The 25,741-nt window shown below is 37.0% G+C and overlaps 2 protein-coding genes across 9 annotated transcripts in view; one reads left to right on the forward strand and one right to left on the reverse strand.

Annotated features, from left to right (window-relative positions):
* The first annotated feature begins 179 nt into the window (after window positions 1–179).
* LOC126916033 (uncharacterized) lies at window positions 180–1,557 on the forward strand. 2 transcript variants are annotated; one of them, XM_050721387.1, is made up of 4 exons: window positions 180–519; window positions 819–861; window positions 992–1,152; window positions 1,279–1,557. In XM_050721387.1, the coding sequence occupies exons 1-4, from the start codon at window positions 494–496 to the stop codon at window positions 1,448–1,450; spliced, it is 402 nt and encodes a 133-aa protein (XP_050577344.1). In that variant the 5' UTR covers window positions 180–493; the 3' UTR covers window positions 1,451–1,557. The 2 variants fall into 2 exon arrangements, with proteins under 2 accessions (XP_050577344.1, XP_050577345.1); XM_050721388.1 differs by lacking the exon at window positions 180–519 and adding an exon at window positions 548–727.
* A 279-nt stretch (window positions 1,558–1,836) lies between these two features.
* LOC126915956 (NAD(+) hydrolase sarm1) overlaps window positions 1,837–25,741 on the reverse strand; it is a 137,811-nt gene continuing 113,906 nt past the window's right edge. For 6 of the 7 annotated variants that reach the window (XM_050721213.1, XM_050721211.1, XM_050721212.1 and 3 more), the window contains 9 exons: window positions 24,971–25,191; window positions 23,871–24,135; window positions 21,727–21,894; window positions 9,456–9,557; window positions 5,132–7,129; window positions 4,874–5,040; window positions 4,432–4,641; window positions 4,288–4,329; window positions 1,837–3,862 (listed from right to left, as the gene is read on the reverse strand). In XM_050721213.1, the coding sequence (XP_050577170.1) occupies window positions 4,464–4,641; window positions 4,874–5,040; window positions 5,132–7,129; window positions 9,456–9,557; window positions 21,727–21,894; window positions 23,871–24,135; window positions 24,971–25,191 (3,099 nt within the window). In that variant the 3' untranslated portion in view covers window positions 1,837–3,862; window positions 4,288–4,329; window positions 4,432–4,463. The remainder of the gene's footprint in view (window positions 3,863–4,287; window positions 4,330–4,431; window positions 4,642–4,873; window positions 5,041–5,131; window positions 7,130–9,455; window positions 9,558–21,726; window positions 21,895–23,870; window positions 24,136–24,970; window positions 25,192–25,741) is intronic. The other variant, XM_050721209.1, reaches the window with a different exon arrangement.

Below are 25,741 nucleotides of genomic sequence, written 5' to 3' on the forward strand. Positions count from 1 at the left end.
TATCTTAACGTATATTTATGTATGTATGTATGTATGTATGTATAGATATAGGTACTATACTATCAGAGTACCTGTTGCATATCCACGTGCTTGAAAACAACTCTCTCTTGCCTACATGTGGAACTTCGTTTCTAAGTAGGTAAGTTGCTGTGTTCATGTTATTATTAACATATAAATTAGTCACGTAAAAATATGTATACATTGTTTTAATCGAGTCTTTGTTCTGTGGTAACAACGACGGAAAGTTTGAAATAGATTGGATTGGTTTACTACTACAGTAGTCATCTAACCATAAATGTCCACTGTCTCAAGTAATAGAATTCCCGCCAAGCTTTTCACATTTTGGCGCCATTAAGTGAAATTGTTTTTAATTGTGTTTTTATGTTTTCTTATGACTTAACTTTTCATTTAAGTAAAGTGCAAACAGTCTAATATAGTAAAAAGCATTTAAAACGTACGTACATCATAATTTAAGTGAAGTCAAATATTAAAAATGGTACGTCGAAAATCTGATGCAAGGTTAGTCATAGATATATTGTGTAATTAATATTAGAAACTTCATACAGTGAAATATATTAGATAATGACGATTTTTAATGAAACCTGGACATCTGAAACCGTTTATGATAGTTTTTATGGATTTAATTGTCGAAAAAATTATTGTAAAAAAAGTCCCTAAATTGTTTCATTTGAACCTGTCATTTTCAAATGCATGAGATTCACGTGATGTATACATTACTACAAGCAATATTTTTATGTGAAATATTAACACTTTATGTTAAAATTATGTTATTATAAAATTTAGTGTTATTGTTTTAGATCAATTGACAGTTCGCGAACAGCACGCAGTGATAAATCTAGGGTAAGAATATTTTGAGAAAAACAGGTTTTAATCACAGCATAGCTTTATAAATTTAATGTTATTTACAAATCTTACTAAATAAATAAATAAGTACAGAACGTTATTATTAATTATTATATACTTTTCTTAGACTGACGTTTTAGTGGACAGACGCAAAATTCGAAAGATGCAAATTTTGAAAGAAATTCGATATTTCAGAAAAAGTGTAAAATTGCTTATACCAAAACTAGCTTTTGCTCGTGTAGTTAAAGAAATTATGATAGATTTATTTCCTAGAAGTGATGTAACTAGGTAAAGTTTATTTATTAATAATATAATATATATATATACTATATATATTTAAAATAATATATAAATATTTGAATTTTGAAAGTAAATCAAAGATCTCATACTATAAATTTTATAATTTGTACTTAGAGTACAACCATCTGCACTTGAAGCACTGCAAGAAGCTGCAGAAGCATATTTAGTTCAATTTTTTGAAGATTGTGTATTATTGTCACAGCATGGAAAGCGTGTGACTCTTCAAATTCAAGATATGATTTTAATGAGACGACTCAGAGGAAGAGATGATATTATAAATAAATGAAGTAATTTCGCTATTAAGCTTGATAATTTTAATGTATATTTATGATATATTTTGTATATTTGTATATTTAATAATACCTGATATAAATATTTTAAATATTCTACTAATTTTATTAAGTATACGAATTGTTTCATGCTATGAAGGCTACAGCATTGTTTTTACTTTTTATGAATTTTTTTATTGTATGTTTAGTAATTTGCATATATATCATCGGATAATACTAATTAATAAAAAATCAAAAATAATATTTATTGTTATATATTATGATTATGTATTAAAATATATTGGAATATTCTTGACAAATTCAGTGTGTTCTTATCTAGCATAATACTTAGTATAATATCTATGACACTAAGAATTGTGGGGTGTTTGATAACAAATTAAACTTGTATTGGTTTGTTCAATAAAATTTATTTTATGCGAAACAAACTTTTGATAAAATTCTTATGTTTACTTTACGAAACTTTGGTAAAATATACATTTCTTGATTCTTCGGCAGGATCTTAGAATAGTACATATCGAAGCTTCGTAAGGTTCACTTCGTACGGATTTTGTTCGAATTTTCTACGTATGTAACGTAACATCAGTTAAACGTGATACAGTAAAAACGGTTATTAAACAATAAAATATAGCGTAACCGGTTGTTACGATAAAATTTCTTTTATTATTTCGTACGGGTTAGCTGCCAGCACTCGCAACATCTGTCGCAAATGGAACATTATATTACGATATCCTAAAAAAACCGACTAAAAAATAGTATTACAAATAACAATGCTACCTATCTACGCATTTATAACATATGTATATCTATAATACAATTTGATAAGGAAATATAAAAGTCACCTGGAAATAAACAGGCTACTCTTTCGTGTTTCTGTGTATCTGAGAGAAATCTCGCATCTCGTAATTCTGAATTTCTAAAAAGACACTTTGTAATAGGCACAACATTAATTACACTTTTATGTTGCCTGTCATTGTTCAGAAGCAAAGCTACGAGAACTCGCAACTTTACCATGGCGATGCTTTATCACCATTTCTTTATTCGCTGTACATTTTTTAAGTATCGTGTACACTCATGGCTAGTAATAATTTGACTTTCGAAAGACTTTACATAATTTTTTTCTTCTTTTCCTTCTTTTTCTCGATCATCTTAAATATGTACATTCATTACACGATACATCATTGTGTGATACAAAATAGGGAAAGGAAATACTGTTTATCGAGGCGAGTCTGTACATCTCGAAAACAACTTCTAATATAGAATAGGAAAACAGTTTGAACGACGAGCGAATATATACGATATTTGGTTGCGAAACATCGCGTAGCTGGAATCACCAAGCTCGATCAACAATACGTTTATATACTACAATTAATCATCGTAAAATTAAATAACAAGTCTTTGTATCATCATAATCTGACAAAAGTCATTTCCTCATAAAAGATCGCACTTTGTTCACGCATTTATCCATAAAGTTCTTTTTTCGCTTCGGCTCGGCTCCTGTTGGAAGCGAGAGCAACGAGCCCTGCTCCCGTGATTTAGACTTGTATTCGTTCGACGAAATGCTTCCGTCAGAGTCTAGCCCCGCACCACAGCTTTTTGCTTTGAGCAGTGTCGATTTATCGCTTCCCGTTACGACCAATCGTTCCTTCAATTCTGTGTTACTATCACAAGGATCAACGTTCTCTGAACTAGCCTGGGAGTCCTTCTCGTCTTCCATGCTCGAAGTCACAGACGACAACGCTGTATCTACGCTCACGAATCGATTCGGTTTCGGTGGTCGTGTTGGTAAATTTTGTTCCCCTTTGTCGTTGTTCTCCTCGAAACTTGACGATTTTTGCAATTCTTTTTGCTCTACAATATTAACCGATTCCGATTTTACTTCTGTAGTTGTTTTTAATCGCTGCCTAGGAATTGGTATTGGACTTTGATTTCCATTCAACTTTGCTTTCCGATCATTAGACTTGTGAGAATGAAGATTAACAGTTGGCCCTCTATCTATATTGTTCTGTGCCCCTTCTGGTACAACTTGAAAAAGACTGTTTTCTACTTTAGTATCAGAAAGTCTGTCTAAAACCTCCAAGGATATTCTGGAGTCAATCTCGCTCTCGTTGCCTGGCTTCGATGATTCTCCAGTCTTCTTTTCTGGCACTATATCTTCATCTAACAAACCGTCTAAGCTTCTGGACCTTGGTCTCGCCTGTGCTTCTGGCTCTCTAACAGGAGAAACCGATTTCTTCTCATCTTGATCTAACAGTTCCAGCGAACGAGATCTGGTGGACGGAGAAGGGGGATGTCGTGGAGGTCTTCGTGGCACTGGACTTCCTCCAGGCTGCGTATGGGTGAACTTCAATCGTGGAGACGTAGGCGGTAAACCCATTAACCAACGGGACGGACTTGACGATTTTCTAAGCCTGCAATGAGAGTAGAAATAGTAGTGGATTCTAATTGTGTAGATTAGTAAATAAGCACAATTATTTTGATACAGTCACAAGTACAACAATCATGCAGCTCTATAGTTTTATTATTTTAAGGCACAAGATTAACATATATGAAATATTGCTTCGTTCTTCGATTATACACATATCATTGGTTCATCTTACAATGATTTCTTTAATTATTATTATATATTTAAATATGATATGAATACAAATTTTGTTGTTGTAAAGGAATCATTCTAAGATGAAACACATTGAAATATCTAGTACACTTCATGGCTATATAAATAATAAAAATTAAAATACACAATAATAATAGAAAAAAAAGCAGACTATGTGAAGAATAAGCCGATAAGACATCAATTACAACATAAATGTAAGATTAAATTTCCTCGACTGACCTAGACGTGATTGATTGTCTTTAGCGTGATTGTTAATCCTGGCTGCATAGAAATAAAAGAATTGTGTTAGAATTAATGCACTCCAAAATTTAGTAAGAGTTTAATCCTCTAGATGAATATTATTTTTGTCGAAAGGATAGATACCTGCTCGGTATGGCTGTGGGCGGGCCCTCTAGTCAATCTCTCCCTCCTGTCGAGTCTTTGTCACTGCCCCTGCTTTCATTACTGTGCATACGTTGATAGTTCGGAGGCTGTCTTATGGTTGTGTTACCCGGTGTGTTTGGTTGCGTCACGTCTTTGGGCGCGATGCTTCTTGGGATATCTGATCTGACTGGTATTTCGCCTCGCATAAACCTGGCAACCAAATTTTTACTTTTGAGAAAATCTTCAGCATATGTTCAGATCCGAGATTGCAGAAACATCAATAAAAAAGAAGAAAAAGAGAAATTATGTACAGTACAGAAAGTTTGATATTTCTAAAATATAATGATTTATTATTTCAGACATAAAGAGCTCAATTTTGTAAGCATCAGAAAGTTGGGTGTCTTTTTTTAACTTTTATGTGTTAATAAATGTTTATGATTACCTTTCTAGTTTGTCTACGCAGGCATCTTGGTAATCATGGATCCATCGTACACCATTGAAATGACAAACTGCTCGCATATCTTCAGGGAGTTCTTCAGGCTCTGGCCACTGGAAGTTGTCTATGATAGGAATTATATTACATTGTGATTGTAGAGCTGCTACAATCTCCTGTAAACACCATTAATGTCATATAAGCCACCTTTCTAATAATATCAGCAAGAATACCATTTCATAAAAACAAATTGAATCAATAACTTACCCTATGAACCCAGTCTTTGCATTCACTGTCCTGTATACACCTTTCCAAAGCCTTGGGCGTCAGCACAAGGAGGAAGTGTTTTGCCTGTCTGATGCTTTGCAGCAGGTTATTGTCGAATTTGCCGGCTTCTAACCTTTCAACATCAATGAACACAGAGAAGCCTCTCAGTTGCAAGTGGACTTTCAATAAACTGGCTAACTGGGATCCATTTGATCTTCTATAACTAACAAACACGTCCAAGGATTTATCTGGTGATTCATCCTCCGAAGAACCCAACTGATTGTGCTGCATATTCTTAATAGCATCTAATATCCTCAACCTATGGATGCTATTTGCGATGCCACACTCTGTCAGTAATTGATCTTCAGACAAATTCCTGATGGAGTCTTTGTCAACACCAGCATTAAGCATACTGTATGTGTAGATTGAGAACTCCTGACCAATTGATTGCAAGAAACTATTTAAGTTTCCCGTGTCTCTACTGCTATAATCAGCCATCTTCTTTAAATTCTGCAATTCTCTGGTAAACCTTCTCCTTCTGATACCATTTGTTAAACCAATATCTTCTTTGAGATTCTCTTCTGTCAGCTGCAACAATAAATCACCATCCACTCTACTTTCCACAAAGTTCTGTGCACATTCCGCGAATCCAATCTGCTTCACCCACTCTCTGACATCTTCTGTAGACCAGAGAGGTACCTGTTGGCTGAGTTTATGAGGAATCTCTTCCCCAATTAAACGCAATGCCTGCGCCGCGTATTTGGAGGCAATTGCATTAGGACAACTAGCTACTTTCTTTAACGGTTCAATGGCTCCTATCGCACGGAAGATCTCCGTGTTGCCCTGCTGTTTCTTGATACCAGCCTCCATACAGAAATGGAAAGCTGCCAGATTCCTAGCTTCCTCTCTTTTTGAGCTTAGTACTGGTACCAGCCTCTCAAGCCAATTTTTACTCTGACCATGTGCATGTGCTAGATTCGACTTGGCAAATTCATAGGGATTATGCGAGGTTACAAATGGTTCAACTAGATCCAGTGTACCAGACTTTAACACTGCAGCTTCTATTTCCTTATTAGCTACTAATACAGCAATCGCTAGACAAGCATAGTACTTAATGTTGTCGTCATTGTGGAAAGCTAGTGGAAACAGCCACATAGGCACTTTTCTCTTGATCATGGCTTCCTGATTTTCTGCACCGCCATATAGAGACAGATTGGCGAGAGCACCAGCACAGTGTCTCAACGTTTCAATGTCGTTCTTTCTACATTCGAATAGAACAGCATCTAGACCACCTAGCCTGATCACATCGCTGCAGGTCCCTTCGCTATGTTTAAACAGGTGTTCCAAGATTCCAGTGCCTACTCTCGAATGATCCACCGAATTAGCATTCTTTGTGCATACACAGGCAACGTTCACAACCTTCTCTAAACCGTGTTCCACTACGTGTGCCCTGTTCTCTGTGGTCAGACACTGTTCTAATAGTCTGGCCGAAGAAAACTGTAGTTCATTATCGCTGGCTATACAGTTGGACATTAATAAATCAAGACCACCTCTCGTTCTAAGGGTGTTACATAGGGTGTAACCTAATTCGTGACCATGAGTAGGTACAGCCCACGCTTTTCTAATGATTTCGTTCACTCTGTTTAATAACAACGGTGCCTTGCCACTTTTACAATCGTTGGCTTTTAGCCGTTCCACGAAATTATCTAGGAAATTAGAGTATTTGGCGATGGCTCGATCGACATCCTGGGGATTCGATTTTGAGCATAGAAGGTCTAGATCGTCCAGAGGTAGAGAAAGAAGTTCATCTTCAGCCGGCCTCATGCCGTTCATCAGTTGATTCACTGCACTCGCTGCGCTGATCATTGAAGATTTTGAGGTGACTCCTTTCGCGATTGTGATACTTGACTGCGAACTTGCTGCAGAAATGTGTTTCTCATGGTTGAAGATCCCGGTTGAAGTGACCGTTTGTCTTTGTTGTTGTGCTGCCATAGCTTTCTGAAATGGAAAAAGACAATCCCTCTTAGAATTGTTAAAGTTGTTTAAGAAGTTTCAAAATTGCAATGAAGCTGTGAATACAATGTTTCTCTATTTTTCTCGTAATTCGTAAATAATAACGACGAATGTAAACCTTTTATCAAAATGAGTGTAAATATCTTTTTTCGTCATTTTTCTCACAACTTGTGGAAATTTTGAATATAAAAAGACAATAATTCGTCTTTTCTCTTTTTAAACCCTAAACCGTAAAACAAACTCTTTAAATACGACTGAAAGAAATGAAAAGTTTTCCGGAAATTTTAATATAGATGAATCATTCTTGATCATACGAATCATCAGACGCAAAGGACATCGTCAATCTTTAGAATAAACGTTTTAGGTTGGCGCTGAACATGCCGTAACTTGGCGTCACAGAGAATTATCACTACTGTGCCACGTCCGCTCCCCGTATCTTTATTATTTCTGTATCGCTACGTAACGCATCAAGCACGACGGAACATCCCAAACTTTTCCACTACTCTTCCTTCTCTATTATCGCTGATTAAAAGCTAATCTACATCATCTTCGACTTAAGTCTATTGTTTAGAATCCACACCAAATATCACGCTCTCTTTCTGTCTTAATTATCAAATATCGGTTTAAAGTGTTCCGTATCACGTGGTTTATTCAATAATCAGAAGAGTTTACGGTGAAGCTTCTGGATTAGATAAAGAAAAGATATATATATAAGATCTGATATATATATATTTTCAGTTTAATTAGATACTATCAGACATATTTGCTAGAATTTTCTAGCAGATATTCTACACGTTTCTACTTGTTTTCAATTGATTTAAGCTCGGCGCTACTTATCCTAATCTATTTATCTCACGATTTTCGATAAAATAGTTTACCAAAAAAATTAACAAAACGACAAAACACGACGACGATAAAAATCTATTTCTCTTGAAGAAACTTTTCTTTAACAGATTCTCCAAATCTACGAAAAGGATCTCCAAAGTTTCGAAGCTCAACATTTCTTAAGAATTATCCTTCAATGAAAGCTCCAAGAGGTCTCAAATTCCTCTGAAACGCTCGCTTTTTCTTTAAGGAGCATTTAGCGACACATGAGCTACAGGACAATTTGAATCATGTTGTTCGCCTCGGAGTATCAACATGGTTAAGACATATATAATGTAATAATAATAAGTAAACTCCGGCAACACAATGTGGCCGCTACGAGCAAACGCGAAACAAAGACGAATTTAAATTTTCTCCTGACTAGTATAAATAAACGAACGCGATCGTAAGGTAACCAGTTTTCAGTCCCAGTCTCGAGCGATTTTAATAGCGATCAATACACAGTCTTTAGCGAATCAGTTAGTACCGAGCGTCTTAACGAACATTCTTTGTATTTAATGTTTCAACATCGAGTTATCTCGTCATTTAAACCACACGACTGAACATTCTCTACGAGCGTATCGATCCAAACCAATAACCAACACGAAGAAGATTCGAAGAAAGAATTATGAGAAAGCTGAGAACAACGGCTACCAATTTCGAGTCGAGGCTACACTTCCGCAGCATAGCGGTGGATTCCATCGTCTTCCGGGACACGGTGTCGTGCTACCGGTCGGGAAATCGAGAAACACTGAACGTCGACGCAAGCTGGTCACTGTTTAAATTTGCAGATCCCACTTTTCACGACGGAGATGATGGCGTATAAATTTACGAAGAGCGTTAGGACGCGCCTCTAGTCTGCACATGTGCCAAATAGCATAACGGAGGATGAATATATTGGTCGTTGAACGGTACAGGACTCGTGCTTTTCGAATGTTTGCTTGGTGGCTGGCCAAACACGAACGATTCTACTTGATGGTGACCATCGAATGTTTCGACGTTTCTTGGTATCGTGGGTTTTCGAGGAAAACTGTGGGATATTTATCACGTGCGATTCTTTTTTAACGTTTATATAGTGCGAAATATAGAGTTCTTGGAACGGAGGAATTTTTGTGAATAACGTTAATTTTTCTCTCTTTCTTTTTGTTTCTCTTTTCGATATTCTCTGTATCGCCTAGTACGACTGGACGTTAATATTAACGTTTAAGTTTTGAAATAGGAACACGATTACCTACAACATTGATCGATGCTCTTCGTATTATTTTAATTCTAATTAATTATATATATATAACGTACTTAGGAACGTGTTAATCGAATTATTGAGTTATTTGGTTGTTGATAATATCTGTGAATGGTCTTTTCTTTTAATTCCAATTTTTGAACTTCGTACGCCGAGATGTGATTGTTAAAGAGCGTTGCTGTTATTTTCTGTTTTTCTTTCTCTTACTTTCTCCGAACTGAAGGAATCGCTCTGTAGCTTCATCGTGGATGCAGCCATGTTATTGCTTTCCTGGTGCGACAGATCGCCAGCTTTTAGGCTTCTCTGTTCCTGCAACAAACAGAAGCATGGGTTTTTATTAATACTTTTACGAGCTCTAGACTCACGAGCCGCATAAAATCGTCTTTCAACGACCTACGTGAAGATAACGTTTCAAAACTATTTTAACTACCTACGTGAAGATAACGTTTCAAAACTATTTCAAAGACGACACAAAGGCTTAAAAATATCTCTAGCATTTTTCAATTTACTACAAGATTGTTTCGAGGAGGGAAAGGAACGTGGAAAGATACTTTGAGAAAGCGTAGCCTTGAAATATTTCATCGAGTAAACAGCTAAATAAAAATACACCACAGATCCTTTGCAAACTATATTATTGTCATAGTTATACATCACAAAGATATAAACCCTTAGAACGAAGAACAAAACTTAATGCCAGCAAGCAGAATAAAAGCAATTCGTAATTTAGCAACTGGATTAAATTCGACCGAAAATAGCAAGTTCCACGTTATAGAGTGCATATTCGCAGAAAATCGATGCTCAAAAATACTTCTAGGAAATCCAACTAAAGCTTCATTGGTTCGTGTTGCCAAATCATTTCGAATCGAGAGGGAACCTCCAAACATCGCGAGATCTCGGTATACAAAAACAAAAGCGCCAAACAGGTTGGGCAAAAGTCGCCAGTGAGTGAAATTCCAAAAACATTCCGAGAATATTTCGCATAAAGTTGCGGAACAGTATCGAGGAACTTCAAAGAACTGGAGAATATTTCGAGTAAACGCGTCGATGATAGACTGTAATTTCAACGGACTGCAGACACGAATATTTAATATCGAGACGCGTGTTGTAAGGAATTAGCGTGACATCGAAGATCCACTTACTGCGAGTTGGCTAATAACGACGCTAATTCGCGGATGAGATCCGATAACATCGGAACGCGAGCCACAATTGCGCCACTGTGACTTCCAAGTAGCAGCAGATTTTCATCGTTTTATCGTGACGGCGAGAGAACTCTTATTAATCGAGGCGCTTCTGAGCTCTTGTCGAGTCTACTGGACGAGACTTCTTTCGCGCAATTATCGTTGCGAAAACGTCTCGTTGAGACTGAGACTACATGATCTGATTCTTAGTGGTGCATAGTGGGACGATAACGCAGATAAAAATTTTAATTGTGGTCTTTTTATACCTATAAATAGATTTTTCTATCCATAAGAATTATGTAAATATCGATATTAATGAAATAATAATTATGCAAATTGTGTAAAATACTTTTGATAAATTCAATGGCGCAGAAATTTATAACATAATATAGGTATATTAAAATATATAAAATTCTCGAAAGTGAAGGGAGTACTGGTTCTCTTTATAAAAGTATAAGATCGCAGAAAAATCGGTAATATATTTTTAAGTGTTAATGTTTATGCAAATTCATATTTTCATGAATACCATTGACGAAGTAGAAGGTAGATAGAGACTTGTTTCATCCCTTGGTAGATGCTATAACAGGCATTTTTCTTTGGACATTCTGTGCATTTTTGCATATTTAAATCGTTTTTAATTAGGACTTAGGTCGATATTATTCTTGAGTATTGTCGAATGAGAAATCAGAAATGAAAAATTTGTCGAGCTCGTTGCAAGCTTTTAGATTTCTTTTTTTTCTTTTTTTTGCTTCAACCACAATTTCAGAAGATAAGTAGAATATTATCGTGCGAATAAATATTTTTGAATGAATGAAATTCTTTCATGAATAATTAATCAGAATGTCCAACAGTCGCATATGTGTGCATTATATTTTTATGAAAAATAAAACAGATGTTTCTTTCTAGTCTTCGTGAATTATTTATGAAAAGATTACTATTTTAACAATGTTATTTTCGGAGCGAACCTTTAGAAAAAATATGATGTTTCTCGTTCCACTGTCTGGCAATCCGGAGAGTTTCGTGTTTCTAATTATGCGTTTGTTCTTTAGAACATTCAATTTATATTACGTTTCTTCTATACGAAAGTGTGCAAGAGCGATTGGAAACATTTCGGATTGAACATTGGTAAGCGTCGACATGAAAAACGTTCTGCAAATATTGCCCCTTGATCTCAATGCCACTTGCTATCTTTCGTCTAGATTACTAATCATACTTTCATCGAGGAAAATCAATACGCAGCTTCATCGGATAACATATCGATTCCAATAAAATCGAGAAAGTTCCCAATAAATACAACGATTAACGTGAACCGTCCAAGTCCTTAAATTTCCATCGTCAATATAACACAAAATGAAGAAATGTCCTTCGATTTAACACCAATAAAAAAAAAGAAAAAACACTTAGCAACCGATCACAAAAAACTAAGAAAAATTTCGAACACCGGTAAATACAACTATTGACGTAAATTTTCAGTCTGCGTCAGCATCAGCAGACATAAAACAAAATTGAAAAATTTTTCAATTTAATAACACCAATCCGTCAAGACGCACTTAACAATTATTATTCACTAAAAAAAAAAAAAAAAAAATTAGAAAAAATTAGAGTACCAATAAATATGGAATTGAAACGATGGTCAAGCGTCGAAGAAAGTCCAACGAAGCTGTCCAACGAGCATCGAGGCGGAAAACCTCGGGGACGAGCTTCCGCGACACAGTTCCATAACAGTCTGGTCCGTCGAAAGCTCATCGGCCGCGGCTCGACCACTCCGCGCGCGCTCCGGCTTCTGACGTATTTCTCTAAATATAATCCGAGCGTATCGTCACGAGGTCGGCCAGCGTCGTTCTCCGTGTTTCGCTCGTCCCTGCCACCTTACGCGCCAACACGAGTCCCCACGTGCCACCATCGTCTTATCATTTGTTTCTTGGACTTTAAAGTGCGATTTCACCGAGAAATCGCGAGTAATTAATAATTAGCTGTATTTGAAACATGTTCTCCGAGTGGAATTATAATTTCTGATGGTTTTGCATCAGCGTTTAGCGACGTGATTCAAGGGTTGAACGACGGATATTTAATGCATTTTTGGTAAATACGACGTGTTACAGTAAGAGAGCGAACGGAGGAAAAATTTTGACGATTCATAATCGTATCATACGATATTATACGATTGATTCTTACGAAATAGCAACGTAGTTTGCGATGGTTTTGGATTGCTGTAAAGCAAACGATTGTACGGACATCGTTAAAAATTACTGTGGAGAAGATTCCTTTGGTTCTTACCAATCTTTAGAAGGTTTTCTCGAAATAGCATCATAATTTGTTACTTTTGTTTGAGTTGGTGTAAAGAGCCGTGACTTAATTGAATGGCGGATACAGTGAATTACAACGTAATATTTAGTCGAACGATGATTACGTACAATTCTTTTGTGTAAGTTTCAATTAATGTGAATGGGTATGTAGATACATCGCTAGGGTAAAAGTGCGGATACGAAGATCGTGATGTTTGAATGAATAAGTCGAATGAATAAGATGGTTATAACAAACTTGTTTATCGACTCATAAATAACTTGTAAATTCAGAAACGCGACGTAACTTTTCTCTTTTTATAATCCAAGATGTAGTCGGTCGCAACTTGGCATAGGAGGGTGGTTGTGGTGAATAAATTTGCACGTCTCTTTTTATCGCTCTCTACCGTTGGATCGTATCGTTGAAGCTGCCGAAGCCGATCATCCGAGTGGACAATTTTTCGCGCTTCGTTAAAAATCACGAGGTTTCTGTTCTATTATTCGCAGAAGCGCGAACTCGCTGAATTAGAATAGCCGCGCGCGTGTAAACAAATTCGACAAATTTAAATGTACTCGTCCGGCCATCCGCCTACAGATATTTCCACGATCGTTTACGTCAGCTACACGCGACTTTCAAATAGCTGGCTCGAGTGAAAATAAATGCCACTTGGTTCACCGAAACATTCATCGACCATCGTTGAGTTATGGTGGTCGGATTAAGTTGGAATTTGTGTACTTGGTATCGTGTTGATTTGATAAAGCGAAGAAGAAATACATATTGTATCTTCGAAGGAAATAATGGAAAGATTGACATGAAATTTTCTGAGATTTTGTAATCGGAATTAAGTTGAAAATTCAATAGCGACAAATACGCAGATTTTATAAATATCGAATGTAATGAGTGCAAGATGAGTTAGAAAACGAAGCAAAAGATAGCTGTTTTAGGTTGGGAGAAAATGTTGGAAACATAGGTTGAATAAGGAACGTGTCATTTCCTGTGATTCTTCAATGCTAAGTGTGATAACTTTACTTTTGTTTTATAGATACGTAAATCAATATAACGTAAGATTAGATACTAAAATGATTAAAAAATTTACTTGGTTATCGACCAAGAAAAAGATGTTTGTCACCCTTAATCTTATCAAGAATAACATCAAGAATAATATTAAGAATAATACGTAAGAACGAAGTGATTGAACGTCATCAAAAGACAGCCTCCATTACGCGGAATTATATCAACGAATTGCCAAAGAGAAATCTTACATATCCTTACATATCATCCGATCAAAATCCGTCTATTTACTTCGTATCACGAAAGATAAATCACGCCCTTCTTACGAATATCGACGCAACACCTGCGTTTCTTTATCAACGACAATGCAAAACGATTTTTGTATTCTTTCAGTCGGATCTCGATTATCCGTCAAACTCCTAGCTTTATTACTCCGATCAACAAATTCCTAAATTTCTAATTTCCAGTCCAATAATCTACTCAGTTCTATACAGTGTTGTGCAAAGCGTACGCATAACGCTTGAATGGAATTCTCTTCCAATGTTAATCTCCATTGGAAGAACAAGTTTGATGCACTGGAAAAATATAAACGTAAAAATTGCAATAAACTCACCGCTGATCATCTTGCACGAAAGTTCCAACGTACAAGGAATTTACCACCGACGATAAAGCACACACAATCACTTACCACGTGTTCTCGATCGAACACTTTTCGATGCATGACGCCGCGATGCACTGGCCACGGTGCGCTCATCTCTACTGGAGTACATATTATACTCTAAGATACCACGAATTTTTTTATCCTCCTTAACTCACTAACACTCTGTTCATGGAATTCGAACTATATAACAAACTACACGACTAACGTGACTCACAATCAGATCGAATTTTAATCATCGAATCGATAAGATAAACCTCGATATCAGCTTCTCTGATAATACCATCGTTTATTCCTCTTTTTCACCTCTCTTCCCTCCTGCCCAAAAAATATAACGATATTAAAAGTAATATGAAATCACAGCGAGTGAAAGCGATCACCGACAGGTCCGATAGAGTCGTTGCGACGCTCTAAGCGACCAGACTAAGCAACGAGACATCCACGAGCGTTCAATTTCGTTCAGAATCTCTGCTGCACCGTGGCCAAACACGAACACGAGTGAGCCCGGATTTTTCGTTGCGATCCCGTGGCGTTGTTTCTATTTCTCCACGACTAAAAATAACGGTTGTATCACTCGTACCGATGCATGGATTGTCGCGAATTTTCGGATACCTGCACGGCCAACGTTGTGCAATAGTTCAAACAGACGCTTCCGCGATGTAAAGAATGGCCGATGAGAGACCGTGATGACGAGGGAAACCAAATTAGCGTCATTCGTTCACTTTAGTTCGTTGTTTTTGTTGGATTTGGTTTTCCCATTCGGTTGGCTCGAAGAAAGATCAAAGAACGAACATTGCGTTTCGAATATTGTAAATTCATCTAGTGATGGGATTTAATAATATTGACTTTGGAATATTAAGGTAGACGTTGACTGTAGTGTATTGTGGATCGATTACACCTACACTTCCTTACTATATTCTGGTTTATACGTGTATATTATACTGCATCGGTTTCAAATTTCGTCATGAACAATAAGTAACGTACATTGGAAGATAACGAACACTTTGTCGTAGACTATCTCGCGTGCCAACGAGACGACAGGTATTCTTTGTTAACAAGAGCTTATTAACACGTTGCTATTTCGGCGGATGCGCTTATAAATAATTTAATCCTGCGTGTGACACTATAGTCGTGCAACATTTCTGCTATTAGCGTAATCGTCAAATATTTACATAGAAAGTTCGAACATCTGAATTTCGCATTGACATGGAATTATATTTTTCGAACGACGCGGTTCTCGGATACTGGTATTTTCTATCTTCCGAATCATGCAATTTTTGAACGTGATAATCTTTGAAGTTCCACTTCTTCAAAAATTAATTGTCCTGGAATATTTCGTAATGTCGTTTTAAGATCATTCGAGTAAATTCTTCGGGTAAGCGAGCATTTCTCTTTATCCGTCCGATAACGTTATCGACATTTTTTCAAATCAGAAAAACAAGATCGTGTCTTCTTTGAATAGAGAAACGATCAGGGCGTAAGAACCAGAAGGAAGCTTGGTAAAAATTGCTTTCATGAATCATTATCGGTCGACTACACGATAACGCTATCGGTCTCTTTCTATATATAAAATTGTATTGCATTGGACAGACGACAATAATTAATTAATGCAACAATATCAACGACGCTTTAATACCGCGATCGATTTTTCCGTAATCGTCTCGCCATAATCCTTTGCTCCTTCATATTTTTCTCGGACTTTAATTACTAAGATTCCTTCTCTGATTAATTTTCTAAATACGCTATAATTTATCTAGTATGCGGATTGTAGCTCATTTATGGAAAATTTAAGCGCTATCCTTCGTTTATTCTGTAACATAAACATTGATAGTTTATAGATTTTCTCTTTATTTCGATACTTTATACGGACATTTGTAACGTAGTCGATGGGATCTCTGGTTTCGTTCGTTCTTCGATTGCTTTTCTTTTATCGCGGAGCTAAACTTTCCTAAAATACTAAAATAATGAAACGATAAGAAAAGTTTGTAATTTATGGTATCTTACATAGATATATTTCGAAATAAACTCCCGAAGCCTGTCATTTTTTACCGATATAGATAGAAATGGGTAGAACTTTTCAGTTATGCAAATCGGAGGGTCGAAGGTGTAAAAATGTAATATGGAAAAATATATAAAATATCCAAACTTCTATATAGATGGTATTCGCTATAATATTTAACAAGTGAAATTAATCTACCATTAGATCCTGCCTTTTTGTTTTCATGAAAATATAAATTTCCATAAATATCCGCGGTCTAGTGATGATAAATATCGATCTCGATCGAAGGAAAATGAGTCTTCCGGTCGAGAGAGGTTTTCGTGGACTCTCTTTGGAGGCCTTGAACGTGTCCTTGAGAAACATTAGAGGAGATGCTGGCAATTTACCCGAGACAAGTTTCGCGGTCGAGCTCTATTTCGGTTGTGCGGAGATATCGGTGACATCCACGTTTCTCGTTGGCACCGATTCCCGAAAATCCGACCGAAAATTTGAGGGCTGATCTCACTGTATGAGTGTTCATCGCTGAATGAACCGCGCTATGAAAAACAAGTACAAAGACACGATGTTGCGCAACGAAGTAAATCGTTCTTGGACCCCCGCGAAATACTTGGCACCATTCAGACTATCATTTAATACACAATACGTCCCAGTGACGTTCAAACAACTTTGTTTCTTACAGAATTATTTACCGTGTTGTAGACAAATTTTCAAGTACGTAACGTTGCTATGCGACGAATGTTTCACATTCACAAAAAAACAGATTCACTCATGATACCACGACGTAATAATTTCGTATAAAGATACATATTTTTACGTTACGTATTCATTGAACAATCGTCGTACGATTTTATCGTTTACCAAGTTTCTTTCTTCATGCACGTAAACTTAACAATCCCTTTCTTGAAAACTAGCTACGAGAATAGCTAAAGAAACGATCAATTCTCATGACATCATAGCCGAAGTGAAATCACTGTGTTATAGATCGAATTGAAATATTTTAATCGTACCATTCTCGGCGATTTATTAGCAAAACTTTCATTAGCCATGATTCTTCGCCGTTCTGCGCCGCTTTTGGGCCTTAAAACGGGGAAATATCTCCGTGTTAAGCTCGACAACTGCTGCCCCATCGACACACGCGAACCGACCTCTAACAGTGCCAGCAACTAACTGCCTTGCCCTCGGGAAAACGCCGATCGATCGTTCGGGCTGTTTGTTCCGCGTTTATTCCGTTTGAACCGCGTTCACCCTCATGAGTCGAGGGGAAATTTCATCTCCATGGAAACATCTCTGCGCGTGGGAGACATTCGTCTCTTTCTTCAAAATTCTTTTTTCAAGAAAAAAAGATCCAGTTTATCTAGTCTATTTCTAATATTTCATGCGACGAGTTTTATTACGATCCTCCAAAAGTGTAAAAGTTTCTCGTAGATGTTTGATGTTTAGAAGCGTACAGATTTTTCTATTGGAAATTAGTATTTTTTCAAATTGAACGTTTTGTCATTTGTATCAGTTTATCTTCGAATTGCTCGTCGAATTTTCTTTTTTGATCAAACTTAAATTTCGTTTCGAATGAAAATACATTTTAGAATCAAAGTTATCGAAGCTACAGTCTCTGCAAATTCGAGAACAGTTAATTTCTTTGATATTTTTCTACTTGTCTTGCTGTTGTAGGAGTCCATAAGAATATCGATCGAGATATTCAACCTTGTAACGAACTCCAAATTTCTCTCTCTTTCTCTCTTTCAATCTCAAAATTCTCCCAGCTGATAGCTATGATTCATTCGATCGAAGCCACATGCGTAACAGGACACGTGCATCCAGTGATTCATCTGAAAATGCAACCACACGTAATAATCTCTAAACGTGTTTGCCAACAACTGCGGTTACTTTGAATGCAATTTTTGGAACCATCCAATGGCCGATCGGTAATAGAACTTTCTTGTATCGAACCGTTTGAATAATCCAATTTCCAGAAGCTGCGTGGCTACTTGAACTACTTCTAAGAAACATTCTCGAGTTCCAAAACGGTACTCCCTATTTTAAATATTGCCTCATAGCATAAAGCTCTGAAAGATGATCCTTGTCCATGCCTGTCTTCTTCCAGGAAAACATATACATTTTCCATATGTTTCGTTCCACTGCTCACCATTTAAAGAATCGATAAATTACACAGGGGTAGTTTCTATGACGGACTCCTCGATTTGTCACAGAAAACTACGCTAACACGTACAAATTTTTAGAAACCGATCGATCGAGGAGATGCGTGTTAGCAGGGTAGATTTATAGCGAAAAGAACCTTGGACAGGTCAAGGCTCGCGTAAGGACATGCGATTTCGAGGGAACGGCACGCGGCAACCAGGGAAAATCCATCGTCTTAAGGGTAGACACGCGAACGTTCCATTAAATTGTGGAAGAGGCTTCCACGTGCGATAAATTCGAAGTGTGGCTATTTCCAGGCTGCTCCCGTCCGCGTTTCGCGACAATTGTTTACTTTAACATTGTTTGGTAGTTGGTGTCGAGGATTCTATATTTTACGAGAATGTATTACAACGTCTAGTAGATCGGAGTACGGATTTATATAGTTGATTTACGTCTGGTGATCTAGGTTGGTAGCAGAGCTGAAGTAACTGGTAATATTGAGTGGGGTAAACAACTACAGAAACTTCTTTTCTTTCATTATCACGTACTGTTTTACTGCCAAAATCTACGTTAGCGATTTATAACTTCATCTACTTATTATTAGCAAACCATAGCCTAACAATTTAAGAAAATAATGTATCTGCAGTTAATATGGTATCCTGTAACGAAAAATGTACAATATACCGTAAGGGACTGTTCATTTTGTCACAATGAGATTCAAATTATCGCAATATTAAAAAATAGATTGGTCTAACCTACCCTATGTTTGAAAAAGGATCGACCTAATCCAACCCTAATTTCCAAAGGAAGATCAACCTAACCTAACTCTACCTTTCAAGGAAAGATCAACCTAACCTAACCCCACCTTCCAAGAAAGAGATAAACCTAACCTAGTTGTACATTGCAAGAGGGAAAAGACAGAAAGAGAAAGTGAGGAAGAGACGTAACAGGACGTCGAATTGCCATCGATAAATTGAGACAGCAACACAACATCGTGCATCGTGGTAGCAGTCAGTGGCTCTGTGTCAAAAATTCCCTAGCTGACTCAAAAGCTACGTGGCCTGGTGAAAAACGCTGGTTAAATTTAGCGCATGGACGTTGCGTAAATAGACGAGTATCCGGTGAAAACGAGTTACGTTGTTCGCATAATGGACAACGAGGCCCTGTGATTCGCGATTTACGCGAGTTCGACGATTTTCACCGGACAAATAACCCCATTCCACAAACCTACATACTTTCAACGCGTTCTTGGAACATACTTCGACATTGCGCACCACGTAGGAAGAAATTGAGACGAGGATGAATATATAATAACGACAGTTGTTGATCGATTCAAGATAAGCTATCGGTGTTTCTCGAAAATCGGCCATATATATAGACTCGAGTGATTATAAGGATATTCCACGCTTGTTATTATTATCTTCGACAAAACACTTTGTAATTGGGCAGTTGTTAATTAGATCGAATCTTCTTGATTATTTCTGTTTGATGATACCGCAATAGAAGCTCGGATAATAATGTTTGATGTTGTTTGATAATTAATTTGAAAGATCGGATAACTCTGTTGATGTTTTGTCGCCGGAGGGCGAAAAGAAACGCGATTAGAATTTATTAGGAGAAAATTATCTTAGTTTCGTATATTTAAAACGATTTCTTCTTAAACTACTTTCAGATTATTGTCAATAGAAATGATTACAAGCGCAGAAAGATGCGACAGAATGGTAATTTCCAAAATGTAAATTCTCAATTCCTAATTTAGTTTCTATCTTTCTTAATCGAACAATCCTAAAGTGAACATCGTTAGAAGAAAAAGATCGCTAAGAAACGCTTTATTAATTCCGCGAGAAAATCATTTTTCGAATCATAATCAGATCGATAGTCGAATCTTCCAGATTTCTCTCACGGTGACACATGTGCCGAAGTTCCAACGAAGCAGTAATGGCTCAGCGTTTCCCCGAACATCGGAGACGTTTAAGAAAATGTTTATGCGTCGATCGCGTGAGAACAGTCGGTGTTCGAACGCGAGAGATCATCAGCAAGGAGAAGCGATCGTGTCAACGACCCATGGGAAGGCAAGTTTCTCTCTGCTAGAGCTCGGTCAGTTTCGTGCCAAACTATTGTACGCGAGTTGAGTTTAGGCCGCACCCAGTGCAACGCCTTCCGGTGGATCGTCCGGAACCAACCGATATCGCGATATTTGCTTTTCAACTACATTCGTGGCGATAACAATAGACGAAAGATACTTGCAGCTAGTTTGAGGAAAATAGGTTTCACTTCGTGTGAATAAATTCCAAATCTTATTGGACACAGACTGCTGCAAGTGTTCTGCTATCTATAGATGTTACAATTCGCTCTTTGTGAATGGATTATTTATTTTTTGATCTTACAACTGCCAGCTCTATTCATTTTCGTTTCAGATATTTCGAAGAAACGGCAGTTCTTTGTTATTCGTACATTGTGCGCTCTCTTGTATAATCATTTCTAGCGAATCGTTACAACGTATCATTGGCGAATCGAAGAATCGTAAGAGCAAACTCCTCTTTCTCAATTTTATAACTTCCTATCGATAGGATAGTTTGGTTGTCGAATTTCATTTGTTCTGTTATCAAACTCGTGACTATTAGTATTGCGTATTCATATTTCATATTAAAATTTTCTTACATAGCACAAAGTTCTCCAATATACTAAGAAAGCAATTATACATATCTATTAGGTTGTCCGAAAAGTTTCTTTCGTTTTATGAGGAAATAATAGACGCACAACGTTCTTTTGTTTTATATTATTTTGTCGAATTACGTACGATTCATTTTGTTCTGTTGAGATAAACACCGCGACATTCCGCAGACTTGGTTTCGCGTTTCTACGAAGGTGCAATGTTGTAAAAAACACATTTTCCGACAACCTAATATATAACACTGCAGAGTTAAGAGTAAAATACATCACATTTCTAGACCTCAATTCTGAAATTCCATGATCTCAATCGTAGACCTTGCAAGAGATAAAGAATCTTTATTGAAATTCTGCAGCTAGCTCGTAAAGCTCGCGTTTAACGAATACATTCATTTTTACATATCTGGCTATTCTGGATCTCGCTATACGGCACCCTATTAGAATGATTTATCACGATCTTCACGGTAAGTTAAGAGGTTCTAATGTATGTGAAATACGCGAGAGTTTATCAAACTGTCAGAGACAATTTTATGGTAAACTCACCCTTGCAGCGGCGACGCTCTTCTCAGCGGAGACGCCATCGAGTTCGACGCGCGCCCTGGCCGCCGTCGCGGCGCTTTGCTCCTTGTACGAGACGTCGCCAGCTTGTAAAGCTCTCATCTCGGCGCTATTCGCCGTCGCTTTTTCAGCGCTAAAGCCGTCCGTAACAACCTGCAATTCAAACGAATCGAAGATTAATAAATGTCCATGTTACAGTAGATCGGTTAATTTTTCAGTCGCCCAACCTTCCACATCTTGTAACGTAACTTTCATTTTTGCACAGGATGATCAAACTTGTATGTTACGAGATGTCATCAGTCTCTCGTATAATAACGAAAGAATGAGAAAATGTCGTGTATTCCAGGGTCCAGCAAGAGAAACTATCAAAAACGAGAAAACGATTCGAACAACCCTATGATAGGGTGATTTGACTCAGCGAGGAGGTATCACACGGTTGCTAAGAGAAACGCAGAATTTGTAGAATAAAGCGAAACATTGTCTTCAGATGGAAACTCTGCCCAAAATCGCGCCAAATGGCATTGGCGCAAGTTGTCTGATTCTACGGAGATTTACGCTTAATGGACAGACACAAGTCTAATTTCGTTAAATGGCATTGGTATGCGTCTGGTTCTAAGGAGATTTAGATCCAAAAGATTTTTCAGGTTTATTTTCAAAATAAAAATTCACTTGAGAAATATTCGCGAGCGAAATTTTACTCAGGGCGTAAATGATTTAGAAAGGTTAATAAGACTGAAGAGATTAATGGAGGATCGTTAATTTTTCGACTATATTATCCTAAGTTTGCGAAAGAGGGTAGAAACACCGACCTTGCCGTCACGAAAATGAAGTTAAAAATATAATTCAAGCGGAAAGAGTTCAGCTCTTGAGGGAATAAGGCGTGACATTCGTCGATTAAAAATAAGCGACACGAAACCGACTGTCATTCTACGTATAATAATATTATGAACAATGAAATGCCAGGATAAATAAACGGATCTTGGATGATAATACCATGTCCCGAATAGATACGTCATTGATAGCTTGGCTAGAGGAGTTACCTAGAGATAGACTCGAAGTCCTTGACCTAGACTACCTAGAGGAAACCGCACCTTCGGCCAAACATTGCGCAGCATCGCAATCTTCACGAGACATTGATTATTTCACGCGCAATTTCGAACAGAAAATGACTCGATTCCAAAACTAAACTTTCATCGATAAATTGTCACAATTAGAGTTTCTAGGACTTTTAAGCTTATAATAAAATGATCACGAGACTTTGCGAGATTTAGAATGTATTATATCAGATTATATGTATTGCATTGTATTGCATTATATTTCATAACTTTGAAAAAATTCTTGAATCGATAAAATATAATTTATTGTAATACTATACATCGCTTAGGTCTTTCTCCTTGTTTCCTTTTTAAGTTTTTAAGCTCTGTATAGATCAGTGTTTAAAAGAATGAAAGATAAATTGAATGTCTAGATAAGATCGTTTTTATAAGTACGAAGACACGGTACAAATTGTTCGTTGTAGGATTTGGCTTTGTTCTTACGTGACACGTGAATTGTAATTTTGTGTTTTACCTTACTGACGATCAACTGTAAACTGAGTACTTTCAATTTTTCAACTGCCATACTACAACTCAATCAATACACACAAATCAATGCACGTAGCATGGCACTTCGCTTCATTAAAAATCCCAAAAAAAGCTAAATTTTTACCCAAATTACTTTCCCTATTTTTAGTCGTCAAAATACTGCTTCTTTATCTTTCACCAATCTAATCTACAAAACAAAAGTACCAAACATCTGAATCACTATCTCTATTTCCCCATTTGATATCCAAATCACGTCCTTGTACAATTGAACCAATATTGTTAATGAAATTTTACAAGCCACAAATTGCAAATTATCAGCAATACTAATAAATCCTCTTTCATAATAAGCTTGACAATAAAACAGGTGACGCTGTGCACGTAAATGTTACAAATTAATCAATTCTACTTGACGTATAATTGCACAACTGAAAGAGACAGGATCAAACTTGTAATTTGTGACTTTTCCATTTACTAATATTAACGTATGCTTTATTATTATTATTATTGTTATATAAGAGAGCTCTTCGCTATCCTCAAACATCTTACCTTCGTCTTGGAAGCACTTGTCATCTTTTTCTGTTCGAATTTCATCGTCTCCTGTCCAGCAGGTAGGTTCGTCATATTCGAAATGTTCGACATGCTGATCGGTGGACTCATATTGTGAAGATTATTCAGTGAGTTCAGAGAGCTCAATTGCGAGGGTGAACCTCCTGTTAACGTAACTGTTCCCGTGGCGGGCGGTGGAGTGTCTGGATCCGGAAACGTCACCAATGGCTCCGTCAAGTCACCTTCCTCCGTCCCGTTTCCATCTCTGTGAAAAATACAAAAGTGATTTTGTAAGGATTACGAGCAGATTTTCGCGCGTTTCGTGTTTATGCGATGCGAGGAACGCGAGAGAAGCTTTGAAAATAATCGCTTAGCACGCGGCTAAAACGGGAATTTGCCGGTTATAAATAACACGGTGGACGTGACTTTGCTGATTACGAGAGAGAAATAGAGTCTAGTCGCACAGACTCTTCAATTCGTGAGGTTTCGATCGTTGCACGTTCCAATTTTGCACGACAGTTTAATAGAAATCTAATACTGTACGCAGGATTCGTTAAATTTTATACGACAATTTATTTGAAGATTTTTGACAGTTCAGTGGTATTCTTGGTAAGCTGTCAATTTCAGATTTCTCCCAGACACTTTATGGCACGAGAAATTGCTATTAATTTCATTTACGTTGATTCGATAGGATTGATTTTTTGCAAATTTTCTTGAATGTACTTTTATCTTCGTTCGTAACAATCCTAATTTCCCAATCGACTACAATAAATCGTTTTTTAATCTCGAGTTCTATATAAAATCTTAACATCGATTATATCAAAGATTTTATCTGTTCTCAACATTTCAAATGTCAAGAAATGTATCGCGGAACTTGCTCTAAGTTAAAATCCGAGATTCACGACTCTCACCATTACAAGTATACCTTTATAATTATCATACTAATATTAAACACGAATAACGAAATTATCAAAATAATAACATAGTGATCCACACGTATACAAGATGATCGATCACCGATAAATCAATGAAACAATTTACTAAATATATAAACGAATCTAAAACGAATATAAAGAGTAATAATAATTTAAAGGACCTACCTATCCACGAGGTTCTCCATGCTGTTTCGCAATCGTTGTGAAAAGTTCGTGGAAATATTGTTCTTCATTTCGGATATGCCGCGTTGAAGTTCTCTTAGGTCGCTCTTCATGGAGCTTGCTTTCATCTCACTCGATGAAGACGAGGTAAGAATCCTCTGCGAGGATTTGGCCACCCTGCTCGAACTGCTGCTGCTGCTCTGGCTCTGGTTCGTCGTCAGCATCTGCCGAGTCAAAAGCCGTTTACGTTCTATTTAAAATCCACGTGAGATGACTCACTCTCGCCTATTCGTCTCAGGCTCTTCCTCTCTCACTCTCATTCTCTCTCTCTTTTTTGCAACCGCTCTCTCAAAGCACACCTTTGGTCTCTGTTTTTCACGCGAATCGTCCCAGTCACTTTTCACAGATTTTTCGTTCTTGTTAAGCTGTTTGGACCCAATCCATGACATTTTCACGGCTATTGTGCGTGTATTGCGAAAACTTGCGTTTCTCGATAAATTATGTAATTTCGGTGATCTGATTTGTCTCGGGGAAATTAGATGACAGCGTTTTAGGAAAGATAGATCAGAACTTACGTTCAGTTTGTGTATTTGAAATTTTACAAAGAGGAAATTTTAAATAGAAATCTTACGCGGAGAACAATTTTAAGCACTCGATGATATAAAAGATCAGACGGCGCGACGAAAGATTCGATTATCGAACTGTTCTCGTTATCGGATAGTAGAAAAATCTACCGAGTAATCGAAGGTATAAACTATCGAAGTGAAATGTCAT

The sequence above is a fragment of the Bombus affinis genome, chromosome 5 (assembly GCF_024516045.1).
Source record: "Bombus affinis isolate iyBomAffi1 chromosome 5, iyBomAffi1.2, whole genome shotgun sequence".
Classification (NCBI taxonomy): domain Eukaryota; kingdom Metazoa; phylum Arthropoda; class Insecta; order Hymenoptera; family Apidae; genus Bombus; species Bombus affinis.